General features: G+C 40.0%; 1 protein-coding gene across 1 annotated transcript in view; it reads left to right on the forward strand.

Annotated features, from left to right (window-relative positions):
• Positions 1–4,144, forward strand: part of slc6a5 (solute carrier family 6 member 5) — a 28,912-nt gene extending 24,768 nt beyond the window's left edge. The window contains exon 16 of the mRNA XM_011487398.4: positions 265–4,144. Within this exon, the coding sequence (XP_011485700.2) occupies positions 265–420 (156 nt within the window). The 3' untranslated portion in view covers positions 421–4,144. The remainder of the gene's footprint in view (positions 1–264) is intronic.
• The last annotated feature ends 8,390 nt before the right edge of the window (positions 4,145–12,534 follow it).

A 12,534-nucleotide genomic window follows, 5' to 3' on the forward strand; every position in this document is an offset into this window, starting at 1 on the left:
CAGGTAATGCATGGACACCAGTGAAGATCACAAATCATTGAAGAAAAACGGTTCAGTGCACTGTCTTGTGGGGTCTAGATGACCCAACTCCCAATGTTAAAGTGCCTAGGATAGCACAAGGGTTACGATGGAAGCAATTTGCAAAAAGACTTTAATGAGTGAGGATTTTGTTTTTTGTAGCCATGAAGTGCCTTGGATAGCACAAGGGTTAAGCGTTTATGTAGGCCTGGCATCTAACAAATTACTGTGTGTTTTATCCTGCAGCGCTTGAAGTTGGTCTGCTCCCCTCAGCCTGATTGGGGTCCTTTCCTGATGAAGCACAGAGGGGATCGCTACAAGAACATGACCGATCCCCTCGGTACCAGCTCTCTGGGTCTCAAGCTGCCCCCAAAGGACTTCCATCTTACTTCTTACCAGTAGCAGCGATCCTGCCAGCATTTTAACCACTACGTCTGACCATTTCAGTAATTACTTGGAGAAGGTGGATGCCTTTGTCCTTGTCGCCCCCACTCCTTTTTGCTCTTTGGTCTTGTTTGTACGCCTCACTGTTTGCTTCCCCGTCTTCTGCCTTTTCTTACAAATGCGGACACAGGATCCCTTTCCTTTTCCTTTCCATTTTTGCAATTGCCTGTCTTCTCTCAGGGAGGAGTGGCTGACCAAGTGAAGCCTGCCTCTCTGCTGCTGCTTCGTACTCAGTTAATAGGCTTTCTTTGCCTCCCACATATGTCCGCTGATTACTCCAGAATCCTTCCCAGAGAACCTTATTCCGAAAGAAAAATTGTGTCATAAAATGACAGCTCAGACTGCACTTGCAATATAAGACTCACTATAGCTGCTCCCAGTAGAGTTGTGTGTGTTTCTGTGCGTATGTGTGCATTGCATATTTGTGTGTAGACATAATGAATTGTGTTGGAGTAAGCAGGAAAGAGAAGAAAAAAAAGAGTCCCGGAAAAATAAAAAAAGAGAAAAATGCTTTAAGACATTGTTGGAAATCAGTTCCACCTGTTAGAGACAACTATTGCAACATAAATTATATAGATAATCGTAGAAAAAGTTTTAAAGTATGCTCTATTATCAAATTTTGTTTCTATATTGCAGTATATATATGTATAGTCATGTCAGCTGCTACTCAGTGGCTCTTGCTTTGTCAAAAACAGATTACAAGATCTGCGAAATGTGCCTCCAACGTCCCAGTAGAGTTCAAATGCATTCAGACATCCCCTTTCACTAGACATCTTTTAACCTCTGAAGACTTGACAGTACTAAAATCTGTATTCCTCTGCAAACCTGAGGGGCAGTGTGCAACACCTGCTCCATCTAAATATTAACTTGTGTTACTGTTGTATTATTTAAAATGTAGAGTTCAGTCTTTTTAGTGTTGGACACTGCTAACCCAACCCTTTCAAGTCTTAGAATTAACCCTGTAGTTACTCCCTGTGCACTTACTTTGGATGCATAGTTCTAGTCCTTGGGGTTGTGATCTTCTAAAGCCATCTGTGACATGCATTTGACATCATATTAGATTAACCTCAAATATTTAACACTATACTCATTCTGTGTCATTTCTTGTTCTGAACAGAGAAGAAATTATTTATATGTAACGTATTTATCAAAATTAAGCATTACTTGCTACCCTATACTTTTGTCAAATGCACTCTTTTAGTACAGAAGACTCTCCGTCTGCCATTGCCATGTTTGAGCAGATGAAGATCAGATGACAAAATGACTCCCCTCTCTGCCGAAAAGTGTGTTTTGTCTCTTGTAGCTTGTGGTAGAGCTCTGGGCATTGCTTTGTCTCATCATCCTCATCACTCATGCTTCTCCGTGTGTCCTCCTGGAAACAGGGTCTCAGGTATACTCCGTCGGACTACTGAGCTTGTTGCAAGAACAGCAGCATCTGCTGCAAAGAGACCTTAACAGTGCCGCCTTTGAAGCTAAATGACAACAAAAGCTGTGGTAAAGCGTTGCATAGGAGTACAATGTAGATACTTCTTGCTGAGGACTCAATGCTTAAGTGCTTAGTTTTAACTCTCTGTGACTTACAAAGGAAATGTGAATGGGCCAAGTGGATGATGTGAAAGGTTAATGGTGAAAAAATGAATTTTGCAACTTTCTTTGATTTTTGCAATATGTGTTTCATTGGCACAAAATGTGCATTTTTTCCCTTTCCCTCTCCACACTCTTCTGTCCACTAAAACCAGGCATTTAACTCTAATTTAGGGAACAGTTTCCTTATTAGTCATGATGTGTTCAGACTCAACCTTTTTAGGTTATAAAAGTCAACTGCTGTTTTTTTCCCCAGTGGTGGTCAGCCTTGTCTCTACTTTAAAAAAACTATTATCTTCAACTTAACAGCAAGCATCCGCTCTGAAGCCTTAAGTTTCTTCTGCTCATTGACATCTTCCATCTGTATTTTATCAAGGTCCCAATTGGCCTGATTAGGCTTTTAACTCAGCAGGTATCATGGAGTGTTTCTATTGTAACAGCTGACAGACGTTTAAGGATCTCTCTCTCTCTCTCAAAGCCATGTCTTTTCATAACCTTTGCCTGAAGACAGCACAGGTCTGATTTAGGTGTTGGGTTGTTTGAAAACAACACATAATCAATTTATGAGCACAAATATCCTGATGTTAAATTGTTAAATGCTTGCTACACTGTGTTTCTTTAAAGATGTTTCACTGTAATTGTTCAATTGTGATAATTATGGATGTCTGTGTATGCTTGTGTGCGTGTGATTGTCTCTGTATAGCTGAATTTCATTCAATCAAACATGTGCATGGCCCGTCTCAGAGTAGAATGTAGGATGAAATGTAAAGGATCGTCAAGCACTATTTCCTCGAATGTCTCCGTCAAACACACCGTCGTCTGTCTTCTTTGAGAAGTCAAAAAGTGCAAACTTCAAACAACGATCCGCTCCAAAACAAACAAATATTTTTGCTGTGAGTGTAGTTTGTGGTTTTAAAGCTTAAAATAATAAAACAAATGTATTGTTCTTTGCTGGAACACTAAAATGCTAAACGCCTTCATGCCCTGAATAATTTTAAAGAATTTATTTAGGGCAGCAGCTACAAAGCTGAATGTTTCACGGCACCGTGTTTCCTTATTTATCGGGATTTCCCTTTTTTGGAGTGAGAAAACTAAAGAAAGAAATAGCTAAGTAAATAAAGCTCTAGGTTTAATTAATACCTTTCTGCTTCATTAAATGCACCAGATAAAAAGCTTGCATGTGCAATTTGTGTTGCTGTCAGTCAGTGTCCATATATAAATATATTTTTTCTCTTGATAGTATAAGCTGGTGCATGTTTACTTTAGAGAACGTTATGTTCTTCCTAAAGTTGAGAAACAGAAGGTTGCTGTTGTCCATTTGCACAAGAGGAAAAGAAAAAAATAAATAAACTTGCATTTCTCTTGGTCTGCAATTAACCTATGGACAGTGTAGTAACCAAAGAAAGAGTATTCTACATGACCTTATCGTAATAACATTAAATATAAACTATATAAAAACAGGAATGTGTCATCAGCGTATAGGAGGTTGAGATACTGCCATTCATATAATAAATGTACGTCAGTGTGTGCCAATACGTTACAAAACACCTTCAGGTAACCATTGGCCTTATAGATGTCCTCTAATGGTAGAATATTATGTGTACTTCAAAAATAACACCACAGCATAGCTGTCTATCTCATGTAAAAATAGTATTCCTATTGTTATGTCTGTTGTGTCTTTTTGGCACCTTACTGTGGGACCTATGAATGCATAGGATAAATTTCTAATTACTTGAGTAATGTCATATATTTCTGTGTGTTTTACATGAGGCACTGCTGCCTATGGATATAGATATGTGCCTCCAACAGCCCATGACAGTCATTTGATTAAAAAAATTGAGAGTAGATATTATGTTTCAAATATGTTTCAAAATGAGTGATGTGTAAAAAACAATAGAACAGATGAATATATCATAAATGTGAAATGCATTTATTTATTTTTCACAATCATCAATCTTTGAGGCCCTACCTCAGTTTTTCTATTTATCTATAGAAATGCAATTGGATTATAGTATCTTTGCCAATAATAATATATATCGCTATTCTATCATGAAATGTATAACATATGAGTCAATAAATAAATAAATGTTATTGTTAATTCTATGTTTCTTTCTTTTGAACTCTCTGCTGCAAAGAAACCCAACCTGCTATCCAGTTTCTCCTGTAGGACAGCAGAACCAGGAGCACAGAAGATCTAAAGGCTGTTATCAGAGCAATGTAGGCATTTTGAACCCCTACAGACACTTATGCAACAGTTCCAGACTGAATGCTTGCTATTGCAGTTTTTCAAAAATGTTGGCTCTTAAGGCCATGTCACACAGCCACTGCGTACATTTTGCGCATCTTGCATGGATGAAAATTGGTTATATGTGAATACACGTGGAAAAAGTGAGAAAAGTTGTTGTCTTTATGGGAAATATCACAGATGCATCACAAATGAACCACGTCAAAACCACAGTAAGTATGAATAAACCACACAAAGAACACTTAAATTAACACAAAACATGAACCGTGCGTGATTATTGCGCTGTTTATATGCAATTCATTACTGATTCGTGTGTCAATTACGTAATTGAAAAGCGATATGTGTTCCGTGTAGGCGATATAAATGTTATACATTGGTGGACACAGGGGAACGATTCTAAAGAGCCAAAAATTTGCATATGGTTCTCGCAAAAATAACGTACATTTGTCTAATATTTATGTTAAAATTTTGTATAAACTAAGTAAAATACGCATAAACTGTATCATTTTTAACTGACCAAAAATTTTGAACAGCTCTAACCGATTCACATAACGATCTGTGGGCTAAAACCCCCAACTGACATCTTATCACGTCAGATTGACGAACGCAGGAAACACTCATGAATAACATGTATCACGCATGTACCACAAAGACTCATCTCATACGTTGAAAATGCGCAAAATGTACAAAGTTGCTGTGTGACACAGCTTTCACAAATATCTTAGTCAAAGCTACCCTTGTGGGTGAAAATGAGTTGTCTTTGAGAAAAATATAGGCAGACCTGTATGGGTTTACCTAAACTCTCACGGTCGAAAACAGGTCAGTGGGGGCAAAAATGGTAAGGTGGCTACACAAGCCTCAAGGGAACTGTAAGAAATACCTGCGTTCCCTGTACGACCCTCCAAATAATACTGTAATTATTAGGCGTGTAACGATTAATCCATTTATCCTACCAGACCGATCCATCTGAGGCAGGTTGTTAATCGAATCAAATCGAATTGCCCTAAACCATGATACAATCCTTTCTAAATTAATTGATTAAATTCCTTTGGATTATTTGGATGTGGACAAACAACAGTGGGCAGAACTTTAGGAAACTAAAATGTAAATGGATTTAACATTAGTTCCTGTTTACTTGTTTGTTTGCACACATATTTAATTTCCACTTGATCATCTTGAAGAAGTGAGCGACCTTGGGAGCATTTCAGGCAGACTACTCAAGCAGTGTGTTTACTTCGACTACTCCTCCCTAGGGCGGTTTAGTTAATCAACTCACCTGTTCAGCGTCCTATTTAAGTCCAGGTGTGCAGTTTTTCCTCTCTTCCCTTGCGTTCGTCGCCGGTTCTCCATGCTCGCTGTTCTCCTTCTCTCTTTTTCAGCGTCATATGTCTTCCCCCCGTTCTTTTTCAGACTCATTGGTCCCCCTTCTTCTGATGTGGGGGCGTCCGTCTTCTCTGCGTCTGCCCTTCCTTTTGCGGCTGTTCAGCAGGCAGTGTCGCGGCTCCCTGCGCGTCTTTCGGCACCGCTGCGGACGCGTCTCTGCCGTACATCTGCGGGGTGGGCGTCCTGTAGTGTTCCAGTTGTCAGCGGGGATCGATCGGGAGATGTCTGGGCCTTCTTGAATGCTGTGATCATCGGAATCCCAATGGTGAGCGTGCCATGCTGTCCTCTTCCTGTAATTTTTCTGTGCTGAGGCTTTTCCGAGGCTCTGCTCCACCCGGTCATCGGTGACGTCACGCCCCTGAGGACCTTGGAAATTGCAGTTCTTTTTCTTGAATGTAATGATATGCACCTGGTTCGGTTTCTGCTGTGTGGCTCTGCATCTTTTGGGTATCCTTTTGGGGATTGTGGGCTCTTTTCCGTGGTTGTGAGGGCTGGCGGTTGTCGTCTGGACGGGTTTCTCATGCTGGCTGAATTTTTTGTGGCTTTTGGTGTTTTTCTCTGTTGCTGTGTGTTATTTAGGAGCCAGATGTGAATATTGGCCATCATTCGATGCTGGCTTTATTATGGTGGCTCTCTGTTTTGTTTCTTTTCTGTTGAGGCTGCTGTGTACATTCGATAGTTTAACCAGGGTTTGGATTGGTTCATCGTTGGACCTGTCTCAACTGTGGACATTTTACTTGTCATTGGTCTATTTTATGCAGCATCTGTGGCTCCTTTCTCTTATCAATTCGCTTGGTCCGGAAACAGCGATCCTTGTGTCGTCACCACCGCATGCTCAGCATCTGGTTCTGCTCCACCCTTCCTCCCTTGGGGCCAGCTGATGTGTGGACAGTCACCCTGCTCTGTGTTCCTCAGAGAGTCAGAAAAAACCGAGTAGCACCGTGGTTTAATGCTGAAACACGTTCTCTTAAACAAGACACCCATAAGTTGGAAAGAGAATGGTGCAGCTCCGGCTCAGAGCAGTCTCTGAATACCTGGAAACATAGCCTATTAAATTATAAAAAAGCTCTGAAAGCTCTCTAGAGCTAGAACCCAGTACTATTAAACCTTAATTTCAGAGAATGGAAATAATCCAAGATTTCTTTTTAGCACTATTACTAAATTAACTCGCAGTCAGAGCTCAGTAGAACCACATGTTCCTGTTTCTCTCAGCTCTGATGATTTTCTTACATTTTTCGATAGTAAAATCTCAAATATTAGACATAAGTTGAATCAAGTTATTCCTAATATCAGCCCAGAGCAGGCTGAGATGGTAGAAGTGGAGGCATCCATAGAAACCTCTGTAACATTAGAGTGCTTCACTATTGTGGATCAAGTGGAAATAGCATCAATTATTACGTCCTCCAAATCCTCAACCTGTCTGTTAGACCCAATTCCCACTAGACTTTTTAAAGAAACCTTTCCCCTAATTAATGATTCCATATTAACGATGATAAATACCTCTCGTGAAACGGGTTACGTGCCACAGTCTTTTAAATATGCAGTTGTTAAACCTCTTCTGAAAAAGCCCAGTTTGGATCCTAGCAACTTGGCCAACTATAGACCAATATTAAACCTCCCCTTTATTTCTAAAATCCTAGAAAGAGTTGAAGTTAAGCAGCTTTACTGCCACCTACAGGACAACAGCCACTTTGAAGACTTTCAGTCGGGGTTTAGACCTCACCACAGCACGGAAACTGCTCTAGTTAGAGTCTCTAATGACTTGTTATTGGTTACAGAAAAGGGACTACTTTCTATTCTGGTCCAGTTAGACCTCAGTGCAGCCTTTGACACTATCGACCACAGTATTTTACTCCATAGATTAGAGGGATCAGAGGATCTGCTCTCCAGTGGTTTAAATCCTATCTATCCGATAGATATCAGTTCGTTAATGTAAATGGACATTCCTCTCAGTGCACTCGAGTTAACTATGGAGTCCCACAGGGCTCAGTTTTAGGACCCCTCCTGTTTATGATTTACATGCTACCCTTAGGAAACGTAATCAGGAAACACAGCATTAATTTTCATTGTTATGCCGACGATACGCAGTTGTATTTATCCATGAAACCTGACCAGAATGACAATATAGAGAAACTGAATGCCTGCATCAGTGACATCAAGACCTGGATGACAATTAATTACCTCCTCTTGAACCCAGAAAAAACTGAGGTCATTATACTTGGTCCTAAAAACCTCAGAGATGCTCTGTCTGCTCAGATAGTCTCCCTGGATGCCATAAGTATAGCCCCCAATTCCACAGTTAGAAACCTTGGGGTTTTGTTTGACCAAGATTTATCATTTAAGGCTCACATATCTCAGGCGTGTAGAACTGCCTTTTTTCACCTGCGGAATATTGCTAAGATCAGAAATCTACTTTCTAAGAGTGATGCTGAAAAACTCATCCATGCATTTTTTACGTCGAGGCTGGATTACTGTAAGTAATTGTTAGCATGAACTAGCAGAAGAGATAACATCACTCCTGTGTTAGTTTCGCTCCATTGGTTCCCAGTTGATTCTAGAATCAAGTTCAAAATCCTCCTGTTAACCTATAAGGCCTTACATGGACTGGCCCCGTCCTATATTAAGGACCTCATAGTCCCTTACCACCCAAACAGAACACTTCGCTCACAAAATGCAGGACTGCTTGTGGTTCCTAGAGTTAATAAAAGTACAGTTGGAGGTAGAGTATTTAGCCACCAAGCCCCTGTTTTATGGAATAAGCTCCCAGCTCATGTAAGAGAGGCCGACTCAGTTTCTACATTGAAAGTTAGACTGAAAACATTCCTCTTTGGACAGGCTTATTATCAGATTAGTTAGTATTCAGAGATTATTTAACTTAATGTGAATGTGTTTAAATTAAAATTAATAACGATAACAATTTGTTTTTATTAGGCTGCTAGAAGTTGAAGCTGGGGTAGCTAGGGTGCACTGGGGTTTTGTCCTCTTTTCTCATCTACTTCTACCCTTTCTCTCTTCTCTACTCTATTCTCTATTCTTGATAATTATTCATCATTTAGTTCTCCATGCCTCTGTTTGGTGCAGTGCGATTCATGTATTGTCCCTCTTTCCCTCTCCCCTCCTGTGGAGTGGGAGTGCTTCCAGATTCCAGTTGGCTCATCCGTGCTCCTGTTCCTGACCATGTACCTCGTCTTTGCTCCTGCTCCTACACCTGGCTGTGGATCCTGCCTCTGGCTCGTCTCTGCTTTGTACCTGGCCGTGTACCTCGTCTCTGCTCCTGCTCTGACACCTGGCTGTGGTTCCTGTCTCCGGTCGATTCGCGCCCCTGACCTTCCCCCCCAACTCCGGCTGGATGAAGCTTGTCTGCTGGACTTTATATATGTAGTTGTAGATTTAGATAAGTCAATTCTTCTCTAAGGGTTCAGGTAAATTGCCTGTCCGTCCTGGGGGAGGATCCCTCCTTCATGTGGGCACCCCTGAGGTTTCTTCGTTTTTCCGGAATCTGTTTTTTTCAGGAGTTTTTCCTTACCGCGAAGGGGGGTCTAAGGGCAGGGATGCCAGTATAGCTTAGTCAGTTTGTGAGTTAATTTTAGTATTTTCCTATTGAACTTCATGTATTCATGATCCTTTTGAGTTCATGTTTCACTTTTTCAATTACCTATATGAAGCCCATCGAGACGACTGTGAATTTGGGCTATACAAATAAAAAAATTTAATTGAACCCAAATCCACAGCTCTAATGGTCCATTCATGGATCATGGTGTTCTGAGAGAATTCAGCCGTGGAGATTATTACAAGGTTGTTTCAAGAAGTGTGATGATAAATAGTTTAATGCGTCATCGGTTGACATGGTTTAGTGTTTAAATAACTTCACACTACGAGCAAATGTTATCCCTGGTCATAGAAACAATATCACTGACGCTCTCTAGCTTCAGTTCCAAGAGTTACATTTTGTGTCCGCAAGCCAATCCTCAATCTGACTTGCTTTCAAGCAGATGACACTCGACTACAAGCATCTCCATTTAGAGACTTGTTGTACTCCACCTCTAACTGTCTAGTGGGTCATCTAGACCAGTGTTTTTCAACCTTTTCTGAGCCACGGCACACTTTAACCTTAAAAAAAATCCCGCGGCACACCAGCATCCAAAAATTAAAAAAAAAAGGAGAAACTCATACTCTGTATTGATCTACAGCCCCTCCACAATCTCACGTGCATTTTTGAGATAATTGTTGCAGAAAAAGCTGGAAACTGCAGCTGTTTTTTTTCTAAAAGATGCAATAAAAGATAAGTTAGAAGATTTAAAAACAGTTTGATGTGTGTTCGTTGGTTTCAAGACGTTTAACAACAGATCTCCGTATGCGCTGTCACTCTCACAACCCAATGCATCATGGGAGATGTAGTGCATAAAACGGCCGGAGATCGGTTTTCGGAGCTTCATTGTTTTGTTCACTTGTTCCACGGTCTGATACCGGATTCTGTGGGAAGCTACACCGCTAAAGACAAGCTTTAGCTGGTATTTTTGTTAGAACTGAGTGACTTTACGAGCTAAATCGGGACAAGGAAGTGAAGACTTTAACCACTTCTGATTGGTCAGACTGATGACATGTGATTAAGCCTTCAAGAATGATTGGTGGAGACAGTTAAAGGGACGGGACGTTTCCAAAATACAGCCGAAGGTGCAGCTGAATCGCGGTACCTTATCAAAATGTCTTTAATAAAATAAAATAAACGCAAAGAAAAAGTATTTTATGATCTTTTATATTCCTAACTCCTCAGTGTTTTATCAGGGCCTGTTTGGATGAACAGAGAGCTGAAATCATGGAGATGGTAATTGCTTTTAGATCAGTTAATGAGGGCAATTTCTCCACGGCGCACTTGACCATCTCTCACGGCACACTAGTGTGCCGCGGCACACTGGTTGAAAAACACTGATCTAGACCCACTAGACAGTGCGCTGAACCTTTTTTCTTCAATGAATTGTGAACTTCACTGGTGTCCATGGATTACATGAAATCTTACCACCTTTATTCACCTTTGTCATGGTAGGGAGAACACGTCAAAGTAAGGGTGGGGTCGTCTGAGATAGCACCAGGGTTAAGCTCAGGTGTGCAGTTTTACCTCTCTTCCTTTACCGCAAGCGCTGCATTTTTCACCTCACCCTCCTCCCCGGCTTCCATCTGTGAGCTCTGTTACCCAAAAGTTTTATGGAGATCTTGTCTTGTGTAATTGAACGGAGCCTTATGCCAAACTAAAAGAATGTGAAAATAAATGTCTTTACTGCATGAGTTGTCTGACTGAAATGCAAGGAATCTGGAAAACTTGAACTACACCGTTCAGTAACAGGTCTTTATCTCTGAGTCACACTGGTTGACGTTTTGGCAAACGATATCCTGGATCAATTTTAGTTCAGTAAATCAGATCTAATCAGATCATTCAAAATGAACTAATATTGGCTGTGAATCAGATCGTCAAGCACAAAATAAATGAAAAAATTTGTTTTAAAAATCATTACACCTCTAGTGTCTAACATTATTGTCAATGTTATAAGGCATATTCTGGAACACTGGCTAACGGTTTTTGGACCTCTAACATTCTTAATCAGTCACATCAGATGTGTTTCCATTGACTACAAAATTGTGCAAAGTGGATTTGCACAGGTAAATTCACTTAATGGAAACACGTAAATTTTGAAAAAGCTCACTTTTATCAAAAACAAGTTTTTGTTCTTGGAGGAGGTGGTTGTTGAGGTGTATCAAAATCGAAATATTTTGCAAAACTGCAATGGAAACGCTTTTCTAATTAAATGAATCACATGACCAACAACTCTGCGCAGGTTAACAGTTTGCATCCATTTTTTTAACCCACTAAGTCAGTTGTAAGACATTTACTGGGTTGCCAGAGACTGTCCTGCCTGCTGATTCACCCTGGTTGCTCTGCACGCTTCCTCAAAACTTGCGACATCTGTTGCATTGTGCTGTGTGATGCAACTGAAGATTTCAAAGTGGCCTTTTCTTGTGGCCAGTCTAAGGCACACCTGTGCAATAATCATGCTGTCTAATCAGCATCTTGATATGGCACACCTGTGAGGTGGGATGGATTGTCTTGGCAAAGAAGTACTCACTATCACAGATTTAGACAGATTTGTGAACAATATTTCAGAGAACTGGTTATTTTGTGTATGTGGAAAATGTTTCACATCTTTGAGTTCATACCATAACAAATGGGAGCAATAACAAAAGTGTTGTGTTTATATTTTTGGTCAGTGTATTTATTAGACATTAACAAGCACTAGTCATGTTTTATTAAGCTGCTTAAAAGTACATTAATTAGCATTTATAAATGTCAAACAACTGACTTACAAGTTTAAATAAGCTGTTTATAAATACATTAAAATATTCAGTAATAAACTACTTATAAGACATTAACAAGCATGAGTAATGTGGTATTAATCTGCTTATAAAGAAATTTATTAGCATTTGTTAATCCTTTATAAAATATTTGTTAGCTTTTGCAATTTTATACAAATGCCTTATAAGATAATGATACATGTAATAGTTGTGTTCTTTTTAACAGTTTATTGAGTGTTTTGCAGCCCCCCCAATATAAAGCGTGACCAAATAGGGGTTCATATTCACAAGCCATTTATATATAAATTGCTTGTATGGGATTTCCATGTTAAGCTGGACTTACATTTTTTTAAGTCCAGCTGATATGACTCAACCTCAAGACTACACCACCTGGATGAACGAGAACCTTCATTGACAGTTTGAGTGTTTGCAGCGTCCTAAAGTATGGGCTATGTTTTGCCACAAAGAAACACAAATTACAGAATATGAAAAATGACCTTTATAACTTTAACTAG

The sequence above is a fragment of the Oryzias latipes genome, chromosome 3 (genome assembly GCF_053564925.1).
Source record: "Oryzias latipes strain Hd-rR chromosome 3, Olatipes_Hd-rR_3.1".
NCBI classification, from domain to species: domain Eukaryota; kingdom Metazoa; phylum Chordata; class Actinopteri; order Beloniformes; family Adrianichthyidae; genus Oryzias; species Oryzias latipes.